This window comes from Plasmodium sp. gorilla clade G2 (genome assembly GCF_900097015.1).
Source record: "Plasmodium sp. gorilla clade G2 genome assembly, chromosome: 2".
Classification (NCBI taxonomy): domain Eukaryota; phylum Apicomplexa; class Aconoidasida; order Haemosporida; family Plasmodiidae; genus Plasmodium; species Plasmodium adleri (nom. inval.).
This window is the reverse complement of record NC_041694.1, coordinates 85,001-107,732: the sequence shown is the minus strand read 5'-3', so window position 1 is coordinate 107,732 and position 22,732 is coordinate 85,001. Positions and strand designations below refer to the sequence as shown.

Genomic DNA, 22,732 nt, shown 5'->3' with positions numbered 1-22,732 from the left:
TTTTACTTATTTGATATTTTAATCTTTTACGTCTACATTTTTTTTTTTTTATGATCTTTAATGTTTTCTTTCAATATGGCTATTATAAATTATCTTTTATATGCTCAAGCATTTGTTGTGTACCTTTTTTAATTGTCCTATTTTTTGATACATAAAAAGTATTTTCCTATAAAAATTTTGTTAAACTATTTACGTTATCTATCCCCCAAAAAAAACAAAAACAAATTAAAATATATATAAAAAAAAAAAAAATGAATAAAAATTTATGTATATGATGTTTATGTTTTGTTTCTAAATTGTATATAAATTAACATATTATATATATATATATATATATATATATATATATATATACAATTTATAGTTTGCATTTTATATTGTCTTATAATATATACGAGATTAAATCCATATCGTTGTATATTTATTTCTTTTAGTTTCCCACATTTTTTATATTATTTATTAATACTTATAAAATGTTACAATACATGAGAGAAAGGAAAAAATATGGAAAGCATATACCAAAAAGTTTATCATCAAAAATTAATAAAAGAAAATTAATACAAAAAAATATATGTACAAATTATAAAACTATAAAAATAATTGATATTTATAAAAATTTACCATATAATCAATTAAATAATGGAAGAACCAAAATTAAAGAAATTATATTAGCTAATGATGTTCTTGTTGTTTTATTACTATCTGGAATTTCAAGAGCTTATAATATGATCAATGGAGAATTCTTATGTGAAATAAATCCAAATAATTTTTCTGTTGTACATACGATTGTCTATAATTCTTATAATAATACTTTGATTATTGCATATGCCTCTTTTCCTGCACATTTGCAGTGTAAAGTTATTGATTGTAATGTAAGTAAATTGGAAGCTCACAGAAAAATAAAACACAAAAATGGTCAAACAAATAGACATATATATATATATATATATATATATATATATATATATATATGTATGTGTGTGTGTAGGAATAATCTTACGAATTACCTGAACTGTTCATGTTATTATTTTATTTTATATGAACAGTTTTTATTACACGAATATTTAAGCATATGTACACATATATATAATATAATACGTTTATATATTTTATTTTTTTTTTATTGTAATAGGATTTAAAACATGGGATAACTAATTCTTCGAAACTTGGTATATTATTTGGTACTTAATTTATCCTTTCCTTTTTTTTATGAATTATTGAAAAAAAAAAAAATTTAAATATGATTAATTCGATTTGTTATTGTTTATAAATATTTGAATGATTATTATTATGTAGAAAGGGTCATATTAAGTCATCCAGCGTTTTTTGAATTTTGCGGTACAAATTGAGGATAATGTAGAAAAATAAATATATATATATATGTAAATACATTTTGTATCTATTTTATCGTTTTTTTTTTTATTCGTTCATGATTTTTTTAAGAAACTAATGGTAGAATAGGTGCTGCAAATTTAAATACAAATTCATACACCTTCTGGAATATGGAGACATATGAACCTGTATTTGAAATAGAGGAAGAATTTCAAGAAATAAGGTTCATAGAAATATACCAATATTGTATTTGTATTATTATTATAATGAGAAAAATAAATATATTTTTATGGAATACATATATACATATATATATAATAAAAGAAATAACATATATATTTGTTATGTTAATTTTATATTATGATGAATATATACATTTATAGAGTATCTGATGGATTGGTAGCTATGTTTAAGCAACCAGTAAATAATACTATTCCTCTAGCTTTATTCGATATACAAAATGGAGAAAGACTTGTAAATTGAATATGATCCAAAAATGAAAGATAGATAAAATTATCTCATAATTTGTTATAAAAATATACATATATATATATATATATATATAAATTTTATATATGTAATTTTTTTTTTTTTTTTATTGTTATTCTATTAAATAAGATCGAAACGGTTATTTCCATTTTGCCCAGGAGGGAAATGCAGTTTTTGGAACTCCTTGTGTCGAAATTATTGGTAATATATAAATTGATAGATTATTATTTTATTAAATGCAAGAAAAAAAAAAAAAATATTTAATTATTCATATTAATTAATACGATTGGATAATATTTTTTAAAAAAATGTATAATATATATGAATACTTACAACAAATTAATATTTTTATTATTTTCATTTTATTTTTTCTTGTAGATAAAGCAAGAAGGTTCTTCCCTTAGAATTTATGATTTACTAAAAAAGACAAGACAGAAAGTGAAGAATACTTATACTTTTCAACCCACTGCTTTTGTATTTTATGATGTAAATAAGGGAAACATAAAAATATATATATATATATAGTAAATTTATTGTTACTTGTTATAATGTAAAAAGAATATATGCACGTATATAATAACGTGTATATTTTATATTAATTTTTTATCAACATTCTTGACAATTCATGTAGCATCCTTCTCCAATAAATGGAAAAGTGTACAACAATGAAGTATGAGATTATATAAAATAAATATAAAGTAAATGAATATATATATATATATATTACATTATTGTTGTTTTTTCTTATGTGGATAATTTTGACATATTTTTTTAGATAAGCAAAAAATTTTTTACCATATCAAACAACTTGATAGAGTTTTGGGAATTAGATTCCTTCATGTTGAGGAAGATGTACACTATATATGTACCAGGTATCCTATTTTTTTAAAATAAAAATAAAAATAAAAACAACAATATGTATGTATATATATATATATATATATATATATATATTTATATATCTTATTACATTTGTATTTTTTTTTTTTTTTTTTTTTTTTTTTTTTTTTCCCATTGGTTTTAGGTTTGAGAGACCCTGATTTATGTAACCACAGTATGATGGCCGAGATTTTATGCATTTATAGTTCTAACGCTTTTGAGAAGATAAGAAAATATGAGAATTTATTCACTTATGTTGATTACGGTAATTTAAAAGAAAGTGAATTATATAAAAAGAGGAATGAAGAAGAAAGCAGTTTATTATATAAGAAAAGAATATTAAGTAATAACATTCAAGATAAGAAATTAAAGTCTGATATTAAAAAAGAACAGTTTAATTATGGGGCTCTATTATTTTTTTCTTTAAATGATGGTGAATTTTTAAATTATATTTCTGAAAATATATGTGGTAATTCGGTAGAAGTACTTGCTTCGAATAGTTCCATGACCGTAAATGAAAAAAAAATATAAAAATAAAAATAAAATAAAAATAAAGACAACTCACGAGAGCACATTTAAACATATATAATATTATACATATAATATATATATATATATATATTTTTATGTGTGCAATTTTTCTTTTATGTTTCCTTTTTAGACCCTAGTGTGCGGAGATGATAAGGGTTTTATTCGCATTTTAAGAAATAACCCAAAATATGATGATTTCGAAATAAAGAATACACAGATGATTCGAGTATGTATTATATGATAATTTCTTGGATGAATATTTTTAGATACATCAATTATATGTATATATATATATATTATATATATGTTGATATCTTTATATTTGAATAAACAAGAACTAAAACTATTTTTGTATGTATTATTTAGGACGTTGATAAGAAATACTGCAATAAACTATTTAATAACAAAATGATTAAGATAGACGAAAGAAGAAGAAATTCATACCAAACGAAAAGAAAAAAGAGTTTCAAGAAACAACAGGATTTTTTAAAGAAGGCAAAAATGGAGAACTTTTCTGATCATTAAAATGGGGAATAAAGAAATGGATAAGTTTATAAATATATATATATATATATATATATATATATATATATATATATATATGTATATATGTATGGAATTATTCTTTTTTTTTTGTTTTTGTTTTTGTTTTTTTTTTTAAATTAATTAGTAACGTTTTAATAATAATATAAATTATTATATATTTATTTTATTTATTATAATATCTCACATTAATATTATATAATATATTTTTTTTATATTATTCCTTTTTATAATATATGTTCTTATGGAGTCAGTACATATAATAATATATATATATATATATATATATATATATATTTATTAAAGGAGAGAAAAAAAAAAGAAAAAAAAAATTTATTTGTTATTATTAGTAATTATAATATTATTATTTTATTATATATTTATAAATTTATCATATGTCACTTTTTTTTTTTTTTTTTTTTTTTTTTTTGATGTTGATTTAAAGAAAAAATATATAAAATTTAAACATAATAATGATAAAATTAAAAATAAATATTAGTTAATAAAAGCTATTATTTTGATATTTGGTTGTTGTGACAAGAAAATATAAGTATGAAGGAAATATACCATATGGGGAAAAAAATTATACATAAATAATATATATGTATTTAATATATAGGTAATTTTTTTTTTTTTTTTTTTAAAGTTATAATATAATTTATATTATACATAAAATATATTATATATTATGTATGTAGAAAATTTCTTAATATAAAATATATTTATATTTATAATATTAAGGATTCATATTATATATAGAAAAATTAATTTTTTTTTTTTTTTTTTTTTTTTTTTTTTTTTTAATATTTAATATTTTATTTCTTACAGTTCTATGTTATTTAATAATAAAAAATATATATATTATATATATATTTAGGAAATTTATTTTAAATAAATATTTATATGATTATGATCATATATATATATATAATATGTATTTGTAATTTTTCAAGGGAAAGGATTTTAAGAATATTTAATATATATATATTAAGAATATTATATATATTATTATAATATTGATCCTTTGCCATTTATATTGCTTTAATTAAATAAAAAAATAAAAATGTACGAATAATAATTTTTTTTTTTTTTTTTTTGCTATTTAGTAGATAAATAATATTGATTTATATATATATATGAACATTTTAGGAGTGTGACGGTGGCTAATATAAATTGATATATTAAAAATTTTTTTTGTGTCATTTATTTTAATTATTTTACATATTATATAAATAATATATATAATATTTTTATGATTTGAAGAAATAATGAATAACGATTCAGTGACGTGGGAAATTTTGGGTAAAGGAAAATGTTCTTTTAAGAAAAAAGTGGATACTGAAATATTTTGTTTAAATGAATATAATGTAACAGGTTTATGTACTAAATCAAATTGCCCATTGAGTAATAGTGTTTATTCAACAATAATATTAGATAAGGGTGAAATATATTTATATATGAAATCTGTTGAAAGAGCTCATTTGCCTAGTGCCTTATGGAGTAGAGTACTTTTGAGTTTAAATAAAAAAGAAGCCTTTAATGTTATTTATAAAGAATTAAAATTTACACAGAATATAAAACATATAAAGAAATGTATGAAGAGATATATTAGGATAAAAGAAATTTTAAAGAGGAGCAGAAAACTGATATTACAAAAGCAAGTAAAAATTATGCCCATAAAGAAGAAAACAGAAAGGAGAGATAAAACGAGAGAAAAAAAAGCCTTAAAAGCTGCAAATCTTTTAAATAATGTAGAAAAGGAATTATTGAATAGATTAAATACAGGGATCTATGGATCTCTATATAAGTTCCTAACTCCTAAAAAGAAAATGAAAAATAAAGATTCTGAATTGACGAAAATATTTGATGTGATGGAGGAGAATAAAGATGAATTGAAAAAGAAGGGGAAGAAAGGAAAGGACGAAAATGTAAATTATGAGACAATGTCTCAGGAGGGGGAAGAAACTGATGTAGATGTGGATATGGATGATGAGGAGGATGTAGATGATGATGATGAAGAGGATGTAGATGATGATGATGAGGAGGATGTAGATGATGATGATGATGAAGATGTTGATGAGGATGATGATGATGAAGATATAGATGTAGATATGGATGATGAAGATGTTGATGATGATGATGAAGGTGGTATATATGATGACGATGATGAAGATGAAGATGAAGATGAAGGTGAAGATGATTATGATAATGATAATGATGATGATAAAGACAGCGTTGAAGAAAGTGCCTCAATAAGTCATGATAAGAAGAATAAAAAGAAAAGAAAGAGAAAAGAATACAAAAAGGAATATGTTGACAATGAGCACATAAAAAATTTACAAGCAAATGGGAAGTTGTCAATTCAAGATGATGAAATAGAGGAAATGAATCATAATTTTAGAAGAAAAAAAAAATCAAATAATAAAAAGGAAAAAGGTAAAAATTGTATATGATTTTGTGATATAATGAATATGCATATAAGTGTATATAAGCATATATATATATAAGCATATGTATATAAACATATACATATATATATATATATATATATTATATTTATATTTTCTTTTTTTTTTAGGCAAGAAAAAGATTAAAATGGTTTACGAAAATGACTAAGCAGTTATGTAGAAGACATAAGAAAAAATATATTTATATGTCAACATATTAATATATAAAATGATAAAAAGTGGTGAATAATATCTCCTATAATTTTATTACTTTTTCTTTTTTTTTTTTTTAATAATTCATTATTATACCTTTTGTGTTATTTTAATTTTTGTTTCAAATTTTGAATAATTAAAAAAAAATAAAATAAAATGAAAAAAAAAAAAAAAAAAAAAAAAATTTACCAAAAAATTACAGTATAATTAAAATATATAAAAATTGTTATTTTATATGTATGAATATAACTCCTTTTATTTTATTTTATTATTTTATTTTTTTAAATAATATTCTTGTTTTTAAAAGATTATTATTTTATTGCTATTATGTTTGTTTGTATGTATGTATGTTTGTTTCTTTTTTATTATTATTATTTTTTTTCCCTTTTTGTGTATATATTAACTTTAAAAAAAAGAAAAAACATATATATATATTTTAATAAAAAAAGGAAATTATATATATAAATATTTAATATAAATATTATATTTATGTCTACTGATGTAATGATATATATATATATATATATATTTGTATATATGGGGTTTTAGTTTGTTTGATTTATTTTTCCAGCTTTATGTTTATAGAAGAATCATCTGTATCTTCAGAATTGTTATCAACTTGATTAAATGTTTTTGCATATTTTTTTTCAAGAAGTATGATATTTGAGCATAGGTTTTCTAAGGAGCATATGTGCATATCATGGAGTGATGTAATATATGTATATTTAGAGAAGAGATCATATAAGTCTTTTTTATAATTATTATCATTTTTATGATATGTTACAAGTTTCTTACAGAATGTATTTAGGAAATGATGTAAATGAAAATTATATGTATATAAGATATTATATAATATATTTCTAATAACAAAAAAAGAATTATTTGATATAATACATTTATGTATAACATTTATTAATTTTTTAATATTAGTATTAATAATTAGTTTAATAATTTTTTTGATATCTGGGAATTTATGTAATTGTATTATATATAATAATGTTAATATGAGTGGTATATCAAAATTACAATAATTTAAAACATTAATAATATATTGTTTCTTTTGATTATTAAAATTATTGATTTTATAATTTGTTTTTAAAAAATCTAACATATGATTATTAAATAATGTTTTATCTGGCTTAGGAATACGAATATATAAACAATTGTGTAACAGTGTATCATTTAATGAATGTGTACTATGTATAAAAATAAGTACATTACATTTGTTTAATTTATTTAAAATAATTTTTCTATAATATTCATTTAAACTATCAAAAGATTCAAGAATTATAACTCTTAATAATTTGCATTTATTTGTTTTGACAATATCTTGCACAGCTTGATTCATAGAATTCATATCTAGATACATTAACTGTGAACACAAAATATGTGTAATACACTTATTGTGATAAATTATATGTTCTTTATTATTGTATGTATTATATTTATTATTATGTTTTTGATTATCAACATTATGATAAACCCCATTATTATTACTACTACTACTATTATTAATATTATTACTATTATTATTATTATTGTTTTTTTTTTTATCCTTTCTATTATTGTTTCTATTATTTATACTTGTGCTTAGACTTGTTATTGTACTTTCATTAGTACTATCATTCATATTATGATCACTACTACTGATATCTTTATTTGGGTTATCACTCATCATACTTTCATCTTCTTTATTTGGACTTAGACTCATCATAATATCTTTACTATTACTATCACTATATGTGTCTTTTAATTGACTGTCACTTTTTATGGTTTCATTGTCTTCTTCTTCATCATCATGCATATCACATTTTCTATGATAATGTTCTTTATTATTTGTAGTATGACTCATACTAATTTTTTTATTTTTATTATTATCTGAACCCATTTTATTTGGATCATCACTTATACTATCAGTTGTATGACTATGATCTTTTTGACTATTTGAATTTTTTTCATTTATAAATAAATCCTTATCAAACATTTTTAATTTAAATATAACATAATATATAATTATCATAATATTAAAATGTCCAAAGAAAAAAAACATATTAATTATAGTCTTATTATTATTTTTATTTGTTAATGATAATATATTTCCCTTATTTTTATTTTCTTCCTCTAAATTTGTTACATCATCATTATTATTATTATTATTTAAATTATTTTCTTTATCGACGAGATTAAAATAATTACGTATAGTATTTGTGTTATTTTCTTTTTTCTTTTTCTTCTTCTTTTTATTATTATCATTCACTTTTTTCTTCTCATTTATTTCTTTATTATTTTCATTTGTGTAATTTCTAATAATATGATCAATTAATGTGTTGATTCTTATAAACGTTTCATTATTACATTTTTCTAGAATAATTTCGATTTGCTCAAAAACATTCATATGAAAACTCATTGGGTTCAATCACAGAAAAAAATAAACAAATAAAAAATAAAAATAAAAATAAAAATAAAAATAAAAATATATATATATATTGTAGGGGTTCTCGAGTATGAACATATGAATATACTAATATACACACATATAATACATTTATATAAATAAATACATATATATTAATTTTTCACTTATTTTAATTTTTTCCCCTTGTCATCTAAGGCAGAAGAAAAAGACGAGCACATATCATCCACAAGTAATATTAAAAAAAAAGAAAAGATAAAGGATAAAAGAAAAAAAAAAGAAAAGAAAGGAGAAAAAAAAAAAGAAAAATATATAAAAATATCCTTAAATGTGCATTCCAAAGTTATTTATAAGATATATTTATATATTTGATTATCTAGTTTTTTCTTTTTCTTTTCTTTTCTTTTCTTTTTTTTTTTTTTTTTTTTTTTTTTCTCTAATTTTTTTCATTTTTCTTTTTTTTCCTAATGAATCGAAAAGGAAAGGAGAGTGTAATGATATTTCATCATAGTGCAATAAGGAATATGAATATGAATATATATATATTTATATATATGATATAATATATTAGTAATGTGTATATTATAAAAAGGTAAATAAATATTTTTATATATACATTTTTTTGTATTCTTTTAAGAATTCCTTTTCATGAGAGTATATTACCTTTTTTAACATTATGCACATATTATTATTATTATTAATAATTTTTTTTTTTTTTTTAGGTATTAATTAGGTTTTTAATTTTTTTTTTTATAAAATTATATTTTATCTGAATAGATACTACTATATATATATATATATATATATATATATCTTTACATAATATTGTAAAAATTTTAGAAAAAATGAGAGAAAAATAAAATATATAAAATAACAAGAATGAGTATATATTAATATGTGAATATAAAATATATGTTTAAATATATCTGTACCTTTAAATTGAACATTATTTTGATTTTCCTTTTTCAATCAATAATAATAATAATATAAAATTTGAAGTATTACATGTATTATACTATAAGGGGTTTAGGGTTATATGATGTTAATTTTTATATCATATAAGACAAAGGTGGAATTTTAATGCTTTTATATAAATATTATAAAGAATAAAATGATAAGAACCTTTTTTTTTTTTTTTTTTTTTGTATATAATTATAATTTGATATGTATATATGTTTGTATGTAAATTCTTACAAATCGAAAGAACACATATATGAAAAAATATATATATTATATACATGCCCATATGGTATTATTAGCTGGAAAATATACATGTATATGTTATTATATAATATTGTTTTGTTTTTTTTTAATTTTAAAAAAATAAAATATGAGCTGTTTTTTTTTTTTTTCATCAAAAGTATATACCCCATATGCAAACATTTTTTCATTATTCTTTTTTTTTATTTTTATTTTTTAAAGGAAAAAAAATATATTTATATTATATATTTTTCTTTATTTTATTAAAATAATACAAAATTAGGCTCTAATATATTTATTCATAATATTTTTTTTTAAATAAATATATATATATAAATAGGTTCTGCTGGGATTTGAACCCAGGTTTGCAGAGTCAGAGTCTGCAGTGCTAACCACTACACTACAGAACCTAATTATTACAAAGCAAAATTTATAAATATTTATTAAAACATATTATGTAATTAAAAAAAAAAAAAAAAAAAAAAATATATTTTTTATAAGTAAATTATTTAATATATTATAATTTATTTATATTTTATTAAATAAATAAATATATATATTATATATATTATATATATTTTCTCTTTTTTGAATTACTATAAAAAAGTGAAAAACAAAATAAATAATAGTATATACAGAATTATATGTATATTATATTATTATATATTTTTACACATAAAAATATGTATTTATTTATTTTATTTTTTATTTATTTATTTTTTTTTTTTTTTGCTAAATAAGGGTCTTTTATATTCCATATATTCAATAAGGTATCACTATTATGTTCCTTACAATATTATTTGAGTATTTGTAGCATTTTAAAAACGTAATAAAGAAAAAAAAAAAAAAAAAAAAAAAAAGGAAAAAAGGAAATAAAATTTATCAGTAAATTTCTTATATAAATGTTAATAATAATAATTTATTATAATATTTTTTATTTTTTTGGTAGGGTGATTAAAAATAAGAAAAAAAAAAATATATTATAAATCCTACTATGTGTATATAAATATATATTAAACATGTGTATAAATATTATAAAATAAGGACCAAAAATGAAATAATATAATTAAAATATATAACATATGTATATATATATATATATATTTTTTGAAATTTCTTTCCTGTCGTATTTAATTTTTTTTTTTTTTTGTGTCGGTTTATTTTTAATATTAAAAAAAAAAAAGAAAAATTGAATATGAGACAATATAGAAAAAACGAAAATGTGGGAAGCAATATATTAAAATTTCTTAATAAATAATATATTTATATACGCAAATTTATATATACATATTATATGATATATATATATTTAACTATTACTGTTATACATATATATATTGCATATACATTATATGCTTTGTATTTTTTAATATATTATGCGTATCATGCATTTTTTATTCATTCATATTAAATGTATATTATACATATATATATATATATAATAATAAAATATATTTTTTTAAGCCTCTTTAAATATCATTAAAAAAAAATAATATAAATATGTAATATATATAAGTCATAAAATTATAATATTATATTATTTCTTTTTAGCATATATATATATATGTTTTTTTTTTTTTTTTTTTTTTTTTTTTTTTTTTTTTATTTTAAATAGAAAACGTTAAGCATATTTATAACTTATAAAATAAAAAAGTAATTTTTTATTTGCCTTCTCATATTAGTTTAATTTTTTTTTTTTTTTTTTTTTTTTGAAGTATATAAAAATATAAACATAATGGGTATATGAAATAAAAAGGAAAATTTAAATACATATATATATGTATGTATTATGTGTATGTTTATATATATACTCACATATATATTTATTTGTAAAAATAAAAATATTTATGTATACTTTTTTTTTTAGATGTGAATGACAATCCTTTCATTAAAAATCGTTCGAGCACAAGAATTACGAATGCTCCTGGAGGAAATTCCTCTGTATCTTTTGGAAATTGTAAGATGGCAAAAAAAAAAAAATAAAATAAAATAATAAAGAACATGATACATATAGAAGGATATATAATTATATAAATCACCTTAATATGATTATATAAATTTATGTGTGTATAGTAACCTATACACGTGAATATTTTCTAGCTACATATATGAACCAGTGGATACGCATTATATATATATATATATAAATATATGTGTGATATCATAGACATGCCATATAAGACAAATATTTTAATAAATAAATATATGTATATATATATATATATATATTTTTTTTTTATATGGTTATATTGATAGATATAGATAATGAGAACAAAAAGGTTAGCAATAAAAACGAAAAGTCTCAAACAACTATTAAAGATAACACAAAAGCTGCAGGAAATTTAGATGTAAATAATGAAAATAAAAAATCTGATAGAAGGACTAATGTCAAGGTTAATCAACCACCTGGTGGAGCTTCAAGCAGTAATGAAACATAAAAACATAAAAATATAAAAATATGTCACATATATATAATATATATATGTTTATATCTAATTATTCATTTTTATATTCTTTTCTCCTTTACAGTCATTTTTGGATAAAATGAATTTGATTATGATTTATTATAAACAGCGATTATAAATTGAAAAATATAAAATAATGAATAAAAGAAAAATTATATATTTTAAAATACGTTTTTTTTTTTTTTATTTTTTTTATTTTTTTATTTTTTTTTTTTTTTTTTTTTTTATTTTTTGTACATTATTAATAAAGTATCATATAAATATTATGTAATCATTGCATTAATATAGATTAAAATTATTATAATATATATATATATATATATATGTATATTTTTTTTCTTTTTTTTTTCAATGTATTTATATATCCTAGTGTGTTCAAATATTTATATTTCTTTCTTTTAAAATGTATTTATAACTCATAATATGTTCATATATATATATATATATATATATAGTATATTTTTCTGAACAATATTGTAGACTTAGATAATTATGAATATGGTCCCTTTAAATATATTATATATATAATAATATATTTATCTTTTATTTTGTATTTAATGTGACAGGGGTTAAAGGTAGGTGTTAAAAAATTCACAAAAAAAAAAAAAAAAATAATATAATATAATATAATATATACATATATATATATATTATTTGAAAAAATAAAAAAATATGTACTATTCATTATGATTATATGTTAATTTTTACTTTTTATTATAATTAAAAAAAAGGGTCATTAAATGTAGCCATTAGAGCCTGTATTTTTTTAATTCCCAACCCTGAGCAACTTACTAGATCTTCTTTTTTAGCTTGAATAATATTTTTGAGATTTTTAAATTTGGTTGTAAGTGTTATGCAATCGGTTGTATGTATACATCTAATTTTTTTTAATAGTTCATGTATTTTTTCTTCTTGATTAGAAGAGGAAATTTTTTTTTTTATAATATAAGAAATTTTTTTTTCATAAATACGAAAATCTTCAATTACTCTGGCACATTCTTCATTAGACCAACATAATATAAGTGTCATATTAAAAGAAAAAGATAATTGATTTATTTCTCCTAAAGAATTTTCAATATTATCCATATCAACTAGACATAATAATATTCTGTTATTATATTTATTTGATAAAGTTTCTATTCTAGCTTTTAAATAGTTTGAGCGTAAACGATGATACTTCATTGATATAAAAAGACATGCATTATTTTTACCTACTAAAAAATCTGGAATAATATTATTAAATTTATAACGAACTCTTTTTATTTTTTTTATAACTGGATTAAGTTTTTGTCTTAATGATATAATTAAATATTGTTCAGCATTAATATCAAAGAAACTTTCTCCTCCTTCATCTGTATTATTTTTTTTTTCTTCATTAATGCATTCGAGACTATTAATTTTATCATTGTTATTAATTCTGTTACATTTATCTTCCTTATCACTTACCATAATAAGAAAAATATAAAAAAAAAAAAAAAAAAGTGAATTAAATATATCTTATATGTAACATATATTTATATGTATGTGCTTTTTATGTATATCTTTTTATCCCTTAAAAAAAATTACAAATATAAAAATCAGAAAAAAAAAAAAAAAAAGGCTAAGGTATATATGATAATATATATGTATATTTCTTATAGGGTAATTGCTTGATAAATTATTAATTATATATATATGATTTTATTTTAATATACTCTTTTTTTTTTTATTCCTGCACATATATAAATTATATGTATATAATAATTATATATATATTACATATATAATATCATATTACGAGGAAGAAAAAAACAAAAGAGAAAATTTTTTTTTTATTATTTTTAATATTAAAAAATACAACTGTTGAAAAAAAAACCTAAGTAAATAAATATATAAATGAGGAATAATATATGCATATATATTATTTTATTTGTAATATATATATTTCATTGTTTATTTATACTGTGCTTTATTATTTTATTATATATATTTTTTTGTTTTTTTTTTTTATAATATGATATTAATAAATACATATATATAATATGTATGTATACTTATAAATATACATTAACTTTATATGAAAAAAAAAAATTTTTTTTTTTTTTTCTTTTTGGTATAAGAATTTGATATAAATGTGATCATAATATATTCTTCTATTTATTTTCGATATTTTAAAGATGATGACTGAAACTATAAAAATTATAGAAAAATAAAAGTATTATGATATATAAATAAAAAATAGAAAATATATATATATATATATATATATATTTAATTTATTATTTTTTTTTTGTTGTTTGTTCATTTAAGTCGAAAGGCAAAAAAAAAAAAAATATGAAGACGACAAAAGAAAATGATAATAATAACATAATACATTATGTAGATTGGATAAACCAAATTTTTAAAAAGAGCTCTTTACAAAGTGATATATATTTTTTTGATGATAACAAAGAAAAAGATGTTAGCAAGAAAAGGAAAGCTCAGTTGAAGGATGAATATGATAATATATCAAAGGGGAAAGAAAAAATTAATAATTTAAAAAAACTAAAAAATGAATTAAATATAAAAGATAATATGAACGATTACATATATGATGATGAAGAGAAAAATGTTGTTAAGAGTGATGATAAAAGTAGTTGTGATATTTATAAAAGTAATAATAAATATGTGCCTCATAATTCGCATATATATAATGATAATAATTTTGTTGATATTTTAGATGTAAAAAATAAAGAGAATAGTATAAGGAACATACATAATGGTAGTTCTTCTTCATGCGATATATCAGATATAAAAAGTGAAGATGAATATATAGAACAATATGAAAAAAATAATGAAGAAAATATAAATGAATATAAGAATGAGAAGAATATAACTAATAAAAATATAATGGAAGGAAAGAGTTTAATTTATAATGATGAACATAATTATAATTCATTAATATATAATCCTTGTAATGATAAAATAAGTAAGATGAACAAAATGGATAGTCACAATGGTAATGATAATAATATGGATAATATGGATAATTATAATACCTTTGCAAATGCTTGTAATTTTATAATATATTCCTCAGATGATGAAGATAATATATCTAATTATTATAACGATAAAGAACTATTAAATGATGATATTATGTTTCCTATAAAATTTAACTTTGAAAAATTAAAAAAAAATATTTATGTAATAGAGCATATAGACAAAATATATTATGATACATTTTTAAAAAAAAGTCAAAATGAAAAAAGTGTTTTAATCAATAATGAAAATAGTGGTTATTTAAAAAATGATATGAATGATAAAAGTGTTGTTGATAATATAAATGTTATGAATCCTTCTAATATGAATACGTTGAGTAATATTTCAAATATTAGGAATGAAAAAATAGAAAATAATAATAAGAATGAAAAATTAATAAAATCAGATGCTGCTCAATCAAAAAATGTTATGAGTACTTTTTCTTTTTGGAATATTGAAATGGAAACATTTATAACAAAACCTTTGTATGCACAAAACTTGAGGAAAAAACAATTTAGTTTATTAGATGAATCTGAAGAGATGATAAGAAATTATTCATCAAATCAATATTCAATAAAATTTGTACCAAGACATTTATTATATGTAATGAGTCAGGTTGCTTCTCGATCTTTTTTTGATCCCTTATATAGAAAACAGTTATTTTTTCGTTACTAAAAAGATGGGAGCACTAGGTGTGATCCTATCATAAACAAGTGTGGATATATATATATTTATATTTATTTATTTTATAATTTTTTGTCTAAAGTTTATATATTTTTTTTTTTAATTTGTCATTTTTTTTACATTTTTTTTACATTTTTTTTACATTTTTTTTGGTGAATACTTTTTTTTTTTTTTTCCTCTTATGAGTTAATTTTTGACATAACAAATTTATAATATTCAATTAAATTTTTATGTAATAATTTTTATTTTTTGGTGATTACAATTTTTAAGAATTCATATAATTAACTTTTTTTTTTTTTTTTTTTTATTATTGTTCAAAATATAGAACATATTATTTGTATAAACATTTATATATGTAAAAAGAATGAACATAAAATACTATACAAAAAAAAAAAAAAAAAATTGTTGAATAAAGGAGTGGTAATTTTATTATGACTATTTATTTTGTAAAAATATATATTTTTTTTTTTTCCCTTATTGTAAACATGCACAATATTTATGTATTATATATATGTATAAAAAAATAAAAAAAATAAAAAAAATAAAAAAAATGTAAATATAAATATATATATATATATATATATATATATATATATATATGTATATATTTTCCCGTATAATTTTGCACACGAATATAAATTTGATAAATAAAAAAATTGGGCGTTTTATGTAGAAAAGGAAAATGTAAAATACAGTTACAAATAAATAGATGTTATTTTTATTTTACATTTATTTTATTTTTATTTTTTTTTCTATTCATGAAAATAAAATAAAGGCAAAAAAATAAAAAATAGAAAAATATAGGATGTTACCTTTTTATATATAGTAGAAAAATATTTTTTAATTTTTTTTTTTTTTTTTTTTTTTTTTTTATTTGGAATTGGTTGCGTGAGTTAAGAATATGTGTACACATATATATATATATATATATATATTTATATATATATATTTATATATATATATTTATATTTATGTGATGCCTTTTTATTTATTTTTCATTTTGTTGAGTTGTTAAACTTATTACTAATTTTTACCTCATAAATTAAGCTCCCATGTAAATATAAGAATATATATATATTATATATATATATGTGTATGTGTACATATATATATATATATTTTTATATACATATTCGTTTATATTTGTTTTTATAGAATTTTCTTCCTTTTGTTATAAATTGACAGGTTTTAATTTTTTTGTTTGTTTGTTTTTTTTTTTTTTTTTTTTTTTAATGTTCTTTTTAAAATGTTCTCAGTCGAATTAGAAAATCGATCAGGTTATAAAAAAAGGAAGAAAAAGAAATCGAAGAATAAAAGTACTGGTCAGAATAAATTTACAGACCAAAATAATATATCAGAAAGGAAAGAAGAAGGAGTTGATATGAAATGTGATCATAATATTCTGAGGGATATACAACATGATGGTAAATATAATATAATAAATGAACAAATTAAGGAGAATCCATCGTTATATTTTAAATATAAAGAGAAAATTAATTTGGAAGATGATAATATAACATTGGATGATAAAAATATAACAATGGATGATGAAAATATAACATTGAATGATAAAAATATATCATCAGATGATAAAAATATAACTTTTGACGTTGATAAAATATTAAACCATCAACATAATACATCAAATAGTGATATATCTATAAATTGTAGTAATAATAATGATGATGAAATAAAAGAAAGTATAAATAAACAAGATAAAAAGGATGTTTTAATAAGTGATTATATAAATAATAAATATGTTTTATCAAAAAATAAGACATGTAAAATAAATAAAGGAAAAAAATTAATTAAAAAAAAAGTAAATAAAATTTCTAAGAGGAAGGATCATATATTATATAAATGTCATAATAAGTTATATAATGTTGACGTTTTTTCTCAAGGTACTAAAAATGCAGTCAATGTGTGTAATTCGTTAATTATACTTCATAAGAATGATAATATTAATATGGATAATAATGATGATTATGACGATATATATACAAAAAATAACAATATTGAAGATATTAATTATACAAATGATAATGTCATTAATCCTATGTGTGGTTATTACCCCATAGGTGATGACGATGCATTAAGCAAAGGTGAAATTAAAAAGTCAAATGGAAAAATCAATTCCCTATCTAATTTTGATGATACTATTAATGTAAATAAAAATGATATACCTATTATAAATGATATAAAAAATATAGATATAATAAGTAATAAAGAAAATATAGATATAATAAGTAATAAAGAAAATATAGATATAATAAGTAATAAAGAAAATATAGATATAATAAGTAATGAAGAAAATATAGATATAATTAGTAATAAAGAAAATATAGATATAATAAATAATAAAGAAAATATAGATATAATAAGTAATAAAGAAAATATAGATATAATAAGTAATAAAGAAAATATAGATATAATAAGTAATGAAGAAAATATAAATATAATAAGTAATGAAGAAAATATAAATATAATAAGTAATAAAGAATGTTGTTATAATGATGAACAGAAGGAAGAGAAAAATAACATTTTTAATTCAAATTTCGTAGAAGAAAAAAAAAAAAAAATGATTTGTAATTCTCTTAATGTATTACCAATAGATAGATTACTTAAAAATGGACATGATGAAATTAATAAGGAGGTATGTAAAAAAAAAAAAAGTTTTTTTTTTAGTTATAGTGATATAAAGTCTAAAATGTTATACAATAATAAAAATTATTCAAAGAAAGAAAAAGCATTATATACAAATAATAAAAACAATAATACGTTCATTCCTATATTTTTAAATAAGATAGGAGACAAGATTAATAACACTGAGGATATATATGATATGTATAATAAAAAAAATATGTATACACATGATAAGAAGATATATAATAATATGTATTCTAATAACTTAAAAAAGAAATATTATTATAGCACTACTAATATAAAATTATTAAATGATAATATGGGAAGGGTATTAGATAATAGGCTACATTTATCAAATAATATGTATCATGATTTACATTCAAATTCGTTATATAAAAATGTCATGTTGATTAATAACAATGTTTTTTTTTATAAAAAGAGGAAAAGTAATAGTAATAATAATAGTAAAAAAAATCATATGATAATTAATAAAAAAGTATCATCTTATAATATTTTTTATAAAGAAAGGAATGATTCATTTAAAGAGAATTTTTTATTTTTAAAAGAGAAAATCTTAACATCGAAAAAAGATACTTGCGTATTTGAAGAAAGGCAAAAAGATCTTTTTGAAAAAAGTAATGAACATATTAAATGTGTTTCTTCTTTTAATAATATACGAGATAATATTTCTTCATATTCAAGAGTAAATAAGAAAGGATATTTTTTCCCTTTAAAAAATAATTCTATAGGACATATACCAAAAGAAAGTAATATAATATATACACCTAGGACATCGTTTAATCATGTAAAGGATAATGAAAATATTGCTCATCTTAAAAAAAAAGAAATAAATGATAAGAATGCATCTAGTTCTTATTTAATAAACCAGAATATAACAACATATACATTACAAAGTGAAGTAAATAAAAATTTAAATATGTTAGGAGTAAGAGATTCTATTTATAAAATAGATGAAAGGAACAATATGTTGAAAGAATGTTATAATGGAAATAATAATAATAATAATAATAATAAAAAAAAAAAGAAAAAAAAAAAATTGTCTTTTTCATGTGATATTATAAATGATAATATTACACCTGATGAATCAGATAAGGAGAAAGATATTTCTAATAATGTTAAGAGTATGGAAATATTTAATTATGTAAAAATAAAAGGCAATTTTTATAATAATTTATCTTCAAACAAGGATCCTATCCCAAATATTCATAATAAATATCATAGTGAAGACTATTTAAATATACATAGGACAAATAAAATATATGGAATAAATAATGAAAAATATAGAAATTATAAATTGTATAGTATGGATGAAATATTTAAGATGTCTCGTAAGGAAAAGAAATATATAAATAATATTTCTAATAATATAGGAAGGGTAACATATAAAAATGATATGAGGAATGAAAAGATAAATCAGATGGAAGATCTATTATACCCTTGTGACAAAAATAAATCTTTAAACATTACTTGTCCTGTTATAAGAGAAAATAATATATCAAAAGAAGAAATTAAAAAAAATTCAAGTGCTATATTAAATAAAAGGAATAATGGGTTTATGTTTAATAATGTTGGAAGATTACATTATCATATGGACAAAATGAACAGTCAAGATAAAATATATGACCAAGGAAATATAAAACAAAATGAAGAACAAACAATCAATTATAATGAATATACATCAATGGAGGAAAGAAATAAATATGATAATAAATGTATTAGAAATTTGGATGACTATAAATATGAAGAAGTGTTGAGTTACCACCATACGTTGGATGGAGACAAAAAAAATAATTATATGAACAATTTGATAGATATGAATAATGCGGGAATTATTGAAACGATGAATGGAGTTATTGATAATATTATATTGAATAGAAAAAATATGAACAGTACGAAGGATATGGAATTGGAGATGAAGAATGAGATGAAGAATGAAATAAAAAATGACATAAAAGATGAGATAAAAAATAATATAGATATAGAAATTGAGCATGAAATTGAAAGACAAATTGAGAATGAAATTGAAAGACAAATTGAGAATGAATTAGAAAGAGAAATTGCGAATGAAATAAATATTTATAAAAAGAACGAAACATATATGAATAATGACAAAGAAATAGATATTGTAAATGAGGAGAAAAAACATATCTATCCATTTAATTACGAATCTAAGATACATGAAAATATGAATATATCAATTAATATAAATAATTCTAAAGATTGTCATAATAATATATTAAAAGAATATGTAGAAAACGTTTCTCTTGTTCAAAAGGAGGAGAATATATTTCAACCTTTATTCAATTTAAATAAGAAAGAAAAAGTATGGAAACGTTTTAATATAAAGAATAATATAAAGACAATAATAAATAATGAAGAAATGAAAAGAATATATCAAATTATTAATAAAAATGTTTTTCCTATTTATAATTTTAATGAAAATAAAAATTTTTTAATAAATCATTTAACATATAATTTTCCAAAAAAAAATGATTTATTTAAATTATCATACAATGTAAGTATGAATAATATAAAGAATTATTATACTGCTAATAGATATATAAATAATAATTTTGATTATATGAATAGATTATTTAGTCAAAATATATATACATTAAAATATCAGGTAGCTAATATAGATAATGATCATATATATAAAGAAGGGGGAGGGGTGGATTATATAAATATGAATATATCAAAAGAATGTAAAAATAATAAAGATAAAATATATTTAAATAAAATATTTCATTATAAGAAGAAAAAGGATTCACGCTTTATTATAAATGATGAAATTGGTTCTAATGATTATATAGATAATATAAAAAAACAATATAATAATGATGAAAATAATTATAAATCAAGAGAAACTATGAAGATATCTATATCAAATGATGAAGATATGATTACTAATTTAGATGTTGAACATGAAAATAATTTTCCAAGTTGTCAAGCGAACTTATTAGAAAAAAAAAGTACTTATATAGATTTGAATTTATATGATAGTAATGGTATGGATGATTTTAGAGAAGAAAAATATAATTTTATTAATAATGAAAATGATTTATTCAATGCTAAAAGGTGGAAATTTAATTTTTCTAAGGGTAAAAATCTTTTTAATAATAAGTTGTTTAATGTAGCTAATGAGGATGGTTTGTTTTCTTTTTTTAAAAATATGAATATTTTTAAGGAACTTAATAAATCAAATAATAGCTTAAAATTGGAAGTAATAAAAAATAGTAATAATAATTGTATGAACAATAAGGGTGATGATAATAGTTCAAATATGGAGCATATGAATACAACAAACATGACAATTACGAGTGATGAGCATACATCAACAAAGGGAGAAATACATGATGAATCATTTTATAGAGATGATAATGATTGTAGCCATTTAAAAATTCAAGGTAGAAGTAAAAAAGACAGTGACATAACTTTATATAATGAGGATAAAAGTAATTTTGAGAATGATAATGAGACTATTAATGAATATGAAAATATGTATAGTAACATAGATATAAATGAATGGAAAGATAAGATAAATGTTGCATGTAATAGTATTGTTGATAAAGAGACTGAAGATGATACTGAAAAAAATAATGATATAGAAAAGAATAATATAAAGGATAATAATTTGGGAGAAGAGAATAAACATATAGATATTATGAATAATAGGATTAATATTGATAGTGTTAATAATGATGAAAATAAAAATAACAATGACAATGACAATGACAATAAAAATAACAATAATAATGATAATAGTAATGGTGAAGGTATAAAAGTGATTAAAAATATCAAAAGTGAAATGAATGATTATATATATAATCATAATATTATGATTAAGATAAATAATAAAAGTATAGATCTTATGA

At 18.5% G+C, this 22,732-nt stretch overlaps 7 protein-coding genes and 1 non-coding gene across 8 annotated transcripts in view; 5 read left to right on the top strand and 3 right to left on the bottom strand.

Moving 5' to 3' along the window:
- Positions 1-473: 473 nt before the first annotated feature.
- Positions 474-3,756, top strand: PADL01_0202600 (conserved Plasmodium protein, unknown function; the record flags this gene model as incomplete). Its single annotated transcript, XM_028681170.1, has 12 exons — positions 474-872; positions 1,133-1,181; positions 1,297-1,338; positions 1,444-1,555; positions 1,716-1,806; positions 1,951-2,022; positions 2,200-2,307; positions 2,453-2,491; positions 2,597-2,693; positions 2,846-3,210; positions 3,362-3,457; positions 3,598-3,756. The coding sequence occupies 12 exons, from the start codon at positions 474-476 to the stop codon at positions 3,754-3,756; spliced, it is 1,629 nt and encodes a 542-aa protein (XP_028536270.1).
- A 1,286-nt stretch (positions 3,757-5,042) lies between these two features.
- PADL01_0202500 (nucleolar preribosomal assembly protein, putative) lies at positions 5,043-6,390 on the top strand (the record flags this gene model as incomplete). Its single annotated transcript, XM_028681159.1, has 2 exons — positions 5,043-6,210; positions 6,353-6,390. The coding sequence occupies 2 exons, from the start codon at positions 5,043-5,045 to the stop codon at positions 6,388-6,390; spliced, it is 1,206 nt and encodes a 401-aa protein (XP_028536269.1).
- Positions 6,391-6,993: 603 nt separating this feature from the next.
- On the bottom strand, positions 6,994-8,841 carry PADL01_0202400 (conserved Plasmodium protein, unknown function; the record flags this gene model as incomplete). Its single annotated transcript, XM_028681148.1, has 1 exon — positions 6,994-8,841. The coding sequence occupies one exon, from the start codon at positions 8,839-8,841 to the stop codon at positions 6,994-6,996; it is 1,848 nt and encodes a 615-aa protein (XP_028536268.1).
- A 1,544-nt stretch (positions 8,842-10,385) lies between these two features.
- Positions 10,386-10,457, bottom strand: PADL01_0202300. The gene has a single exon. It is a non-coding gene; the product is annotated as a tRNA-Gln (tRNA).
- A 1,325-nt stretch (positions 10,458-11,782) lies between these two features.
- On the top strand, positions 11,783-12,590 carry PADL01_0202200 (conserved Plasmodium protein, unknown function; the record flags this gene model as incomplete). The annotated part of the gene is made up of 4 exons (XM_028681137.1): positions 11,783-11,786; positions 11,915-12,004; positions 12,304-12,471; positions 12,577-12,590. The coding sequence occupies 4 exons, from the start codon at positions 11,783-11,785 to the stop codon at positions 12,588-12,590; spliced, it is 276 nt and encodes a 91-aa protein (XP_028536267.1).
- A 642-nt stretch (positions 12,591-13,232) lies between these two features.
- PADL01_0202100 (ERCC1 nucleotide excision repair protein, putative) lies at positions 13,233-13,961 on the bottom strand (the record flags this gene model as incomplete). The annotated part of the gene is made up of 1 exon (XM_028681126.1): positions 13,233-13,961. One exon carries the CDS (start codon positions 13,959-13,961, stop codon positions 13,233-13,235), a length of 729 nt encoding a protein of 242 aa, XP_028536266.1.
- Positions 13,962-14,825: 864 nt separating this feature from the next.
- Positions 14,826-16,184, top strand: PADL01_0202000 (conserved Plasmodium protein, unknown function; the record flags this gene model as incomplete). Its single annotated transcript, XM_028681115.1, has 1 exon — positions 14,826-16,184. The coding sequence occupies one exon, from the start codon at positions 14,826-14,828 to the stop codon at positions 16,182-16,184; it is 1,359 nt and encodes a 452-aa protein (XP_028536265.1).
- Positions 16,185-17,439: 1,255 nt separating this feature from the next.
- The window catches only part of PADL01_0201900 (protein kinase, putative), a gene marked incomplete at both ends in the record, with an annotated part of 7,533 nt that continues 2,240 nt past the window's right edge, over positions 17,440-22,732 (top strand). Inside the window, one exon of the mRNA XM_028681103.1 lies at positions 17,440-22,732. This exon is cut by the window's right edge and continues 2,240 nt beyond it. Coding sequence (XP_028536264.1) covers positions 17,440-22,732 — 5,293 coding nt within the window.